Genomic DNA, 4,773 nt, shown 5'->3' on the forward strand with positions numbered 1-4,773 from the left:
CTATCAAGAGGCTGATGATGTGTGTTTTAATGTGTATTCTCCTCTCTCCCTATTTTAGGACAAGGATGGGATGTGGTGTTCTTAATGTGTTCTCCTTCTACTCCCTATAGAAGGACTGGGATGTGTGTTTTAATGTGTATGGCTCTCTCTCTCTATAGGACAAGGACCTAGAGATGTGGTGTTTTTACATGTGTAATGCTCCTCTTCTCTTTCCTACAGGATGTGAGGTGGTAATGCTGTATCTCCTCTCTCCCTATAGGACCAGGACTGAGTGTGTGTTGTTTTAATGTGTATCTCCTCTCTCCCTATAGGACAAAGGACGTGCGAGATGTGTGTTCTTAATGTGTCTTCTCTCTCCCTATAGGACAAGGACCGTGTAGATGTGGTGTTTCTATAGATTGTGATTATCTCCTCTCTCCTATAGGACAGGACTGAGCTGTGTGCTATCTTAATGTGTATTCTCTCTTCTACTATAGGGAAAGACTGGAGAATGTGGTGTTTTAAAGTTGTATGTTCTCCACTTCTATAGGACAAGGCACCTGGAGATGTGTGGTTTTAATGTGTGTCTCCTCTGCCATATAGGACGAAGGTACCTGATTTGGAGGTGTAGTCTTCTCTCTCCTCATAGGCAAGAGACTGAGATGTGATGGGTGTTATAGGGTTATTCTCTCATCACGCTATGGAAAGGACCTGGAGATGTGTGTCTCCTCTCCCTATAGGCAGGACTGAGATGTGTGTTTATGTGTCTCTCTCTTTCCCTATAAGGACAAGGACTGGAGTGTGTGCGCAAAATGTGATTAGACAGTGGAGGCGGAGCTGGCTGGAGCTGTGTGCAGGGAAGGAATGAGCGTCGTGTCCAGGTTGAAGAAGAGATGATCCTATAGGGAGAGAGGAGACACACTAAGGGTGTTTTCACACTTGCCCCCTTTCAGTCAATTTGTGTGAACTCAGTGCAGTTCACGTAATGTTTAGTGCAATGTGAACTCCAAAAAAACCTCAGACCTCAAAAGAGCCCCCGAAGCAAACTGACCTGAGACCATCTCCAGAGGGGGTCTGAGTTCAGTTCGCTAGAATTCCCAAGTCCGGCTCCCTTTTTTAGGGTAATGTAATCACAAAGCTCCACAGGTTCGCTTGTCATTATTCCCGCAACACAGACTATCACGGGCATTAATATAGAGTTGGTCCCCTTTTGCTGCTATCACAGCCTCCACTCTTCTGGGAATGCATTCCACTAGATGTTGGAACATTGCTGTGAGGACTTGCTTTCATTCAGCCACAAGCGCATTAGTGAGGACGAGCGCTGATGTTGGGCGATTAGGCCTGGCTCGCAGTCGGCATTCCAAGGTGTTTGATGGGGTTGAGGTCAGTGCTCTGTGCAGGCCAGTCAAATTCTTCCACACCGATCTCGACAAACCATTTCTCAATGGACCTCACTTTGTGCCACTTTGTGTCATGCTGAAACAAGAAAGGCCTTCCCCAAACTGTTGCCACAAAGTTGGAACCACAGAATCGTCTAGAATGTCATTTTATGCTGTAGCGTTAAGATTTAAATTCACTGGAACTAAGGGGCCTAGCCCAAACTATGAAAAACAGTCCCAGATCATTATTCCTCCTTCACCAAACTATACAGTTGGCACTATGCATTGGGGCAGGTAGCGTTCTTCTGGCATCCGCCAAACCCAGATTCATCGGACTGCCAGATGGTGAAGCGTGATTCATCACTCTAGAGAACGCGTTTCCACTGCTCCAGAGTCCAATGTCGGCGAGCTTTACACCACTCCAGCCAATGCTTGGTATTGCGATCTTAGGGTTTTGTGCAAATGCTCGGCTATGGAAACTCATTTCATGAAGCTCCCAACGAACAGTTCTTGTACTGATGTTGCTTCCAGATGCAGTTTGGAACTCGGTAGTGAGTGTTACAACCGAGGACAGACGATTTTTACGCGCTTCAGCACTTGGTGGTCCCGTTCTGTGAGCTTGCGTGGCCTACCACTTGGTGGCTGAGCCGTTGTTGCTTCTTAGATGTTTCCACTTCACAATAACAGTGCTTGTAGTTCAACGGGGCAGGTCTAGCAGGGCATACATTTGACAAACTGACTTGTTGGAAAAGGGGCATCCTATGACGGTGCTACGTTGAAAGTCACTGAGCTCTTCAGTACGGGCAATTCTACTGCCAATGTTTGTCTATGGAGATTGCATGGCTGTGTGCTCAATTTTATACACCTGTCAGCAATGGGTGTGGCTAAAATAGCATACTTTTGGCAATGTAGTGTATTTGATGAGAATCACATCGGGACAAAATCAATTCTAGCTCTTAAAGCGGCAGTAGCCTACAGTGGGTGTACAATTTTCAATTACTGCATTATTTAACCTGCAGTTATTCTGCTATTTATTCTCTTACCAATAATATTGACATGTTAATAGTATCTTCTGATTACAATTATTATGTCTCATCTTTTAACTAAATGCAATCTATTAGCTTCCTAAATGTAAGTAGGTATATCTAGCTGTCCGATGACAAACTGATGGAATGGCTTGTACTGCACTTTGTAAAAACCCAGGGTGCATGGAGTGAATGTTGCAAAAAGCTCTTGGTTCCTTTCTAAACATAAAATGTGAATGCAAATAGGACTCGGACCAAAAAATAGGTTAAGTGAACTGACAAAAGAGTTGAGTCCTCATCAAAAGGCAAGGGTAGTGAGAATACAAAGAGAACTGAGTTATTTTACCCCAGAGTTCACTTTAAAGAGGACTGAGAGCAGTTATTTTAAAGAGGACTATGTGTGAAAACATCCTAAACACACATATCCATGTCCTATAGGTGTATACACACACAATCATAAAAATAAAAAAATCATTCAAATAGCTGTGCTTGATTGAGCTTGCCATGGAGCCAATAGAATAGTCACAAAAATGCAACCCCAGTCACCTGAGACTTCGGGAAGATTCAAATGCTCAAAGTACTTGAAAGACTTCAAATACTATTTGAATAAATGTTTGTCACACACAGAGATGTGGTAGGCCAGTAGAGTACAGTACCTGCAGTTGCTGTCGCAGGGTGAACACCTCTCCAGTCAGCATGTCCTTCTCTCTGCTCAGCATCTCTCTAATATTCTTCTCCCTCTGAACCTCCTCCTGAGACAGGTTCTGCTCTGAGTCAAACCTGACACACACACAGTCATGTTAATGCCCTGTCTGGCTAGACACACACCCTGCCGTGAGTCCCCTATCGACATAGAACAACATACTCGCACAGGGGGAGTGTTTGTCGTTCTGTTTACTTAGTGAACTAAAGGGGTTAGACAGCAGGGGCCTCTAACCAGCACAGCCAAGTTTAGAGACCACACAGTGTGTCTGTGTGTGTGTATGTTTCTCCCCCCTGAGTTCCAGGAGACGTCCATGGTGAAAAAGTCTCTGGTCAGCAGGCTGGAAGCCAAGTGTGTACACATACGCACACCAAACATTTGCAGTGGGGTTGCAGCATCCCAGTAAGTTTCCTAGACTTTACTGATCTCCTAGATTCATTTGTATTATAAACTGGGTGTTTCGAGCCCTGAATCCTGAATTGGCTGACAGCAGTGATATATCAGACCATATACCATGGGTATGGCAAAACATTTTTTTTACAGTTCTAATTACATTGGTAACCAGTTTATAATAGCAATAAGGCACCTCAGGGGTTTGTGATATATGGCCAATATACCATGGCTAATGGCTGTATCCAGGCACTCCACTTTGCGTCATGCTTAAGAACAGCCCTTAGCCGTGGTATATTGGCCATATATCACACCTCCTTGGGCCTTATTGCTTAATTATATCTCTCCTACTCTGCTTCGGTGTGACATCACTCAGTAACCATTACCACAGAGAGAGCGAGAGAAAGAAACAAAGAAAGAAAGAGATAGAGAAAGAGAGAGGGGGGGACAGAGAGAGAGAGAGGGGGGGACAGAGAGAGAGAGAGAGAGAGGGAGAGAGGGAGAGAGAGAGAGAGAGTACTGTGGTGTTTTACCCAGGACTTTAAAATATTTAAAGTTACAGTGAAGATCTAAGGTAGTGAGCTTGGTTTCTTCTTCAGGTCACAGTGAGGGTGAGTGTATGAGTAATATCAGGCTGTAGTTGCAGATCTGAACGTACTGTATGAGTGTGTGTGTGACGCACACCTGTGTGTAGGTGCGTGTGTCTGTATCATAGACTCTGTCCTATTATGGCGTCTAGGAGAGCACAGGCAGCGCCATTCAGGACATCTCCATTTTGAAGTAGACCATTTTCTTCTACTTCTATGGAGTTGGTAAACAAACTGAAAGGGTGCATACTGCCACCTGGAGTGTGTTGTTTGAACAGGTATAAATCCAGGGTTGGTGATTTACTGCCAACTGCAGTTAAGGAATGTTTCCTCACAAGTTTAATTCATTGGCTGATTCCTCCTGATGACCTGGATGGAATTATGTGATCCTTCCTTAACCCATAGGAAGTCCCACGCAGTTGACTACTTCAAAATGGTGAAAGTCCTCAATGGTGCTGCCCATGCTAAAACAGACTTTTGAGTACTATAGTCCTCTATCTATCTCTATGGTCTGTGTGCACATGTGTGTTTGACGCTCTACAGAGTGTGTGCGTTATGAACTGAACTCACTTCCTCTGTTTCTTCTCCAGGTCGTGGTTGCGGCTCTGCTGGCCCTCCAGATGTAGCTTGGTGTCCTGTAGCTCAGCCGTCAATCTCTGACACTTCTTCTTCAGCTGCTGGGCCGTACGCTGCACCTCCTCACTGTCTGC

General features: G+C 44.8%; 1 protein-coding gene across 1 annotated transcript in view; it reads right to left on the bottom strand.

Annotated features, from left to right (window-relative positions):
- LOC111949567 (unconventional myosin-XVIIIa-like) overlaps nt 1–4,773 on the bottom strand; it is a 179,324-nt gene that overhangs the window by 27,130 nt on the left and 147,421 nt on the right. Inside the window, exons 27-28 of the mRNA XM_023966852.2 lie at nt 4,634–4,773; nt 3,040–3,163 (exon numbers count right to left, since the gene is read on the bottom strand). The exon at nt 4,634–4,773 is cut by the window's right edge and continues 13 nt beyond it. Coding sequence (XP_023822620.1) covers nt 3,040–3,163; nt 4,634–4,773 — 264 coding nt within the window. The remainder of the gene's footprint in view (nt 1–3,039; nt 3,164–4,633) is intronic.

Source organism: Salvelinus sp. IW2-2015, linkage group LG22 (assembly GCF_002910315.2).
Source record: "Salvelinus sp. IW2-2015 linkage group LG22, ASM291031v2, whole genome shotgun sequence".
NCBI lineage: Eukaryota > Metazoa > Chordata > Actinopteri > Salmoniformes > Salmonidae > Salvelinus > Salvelinus sp. IW2-2015.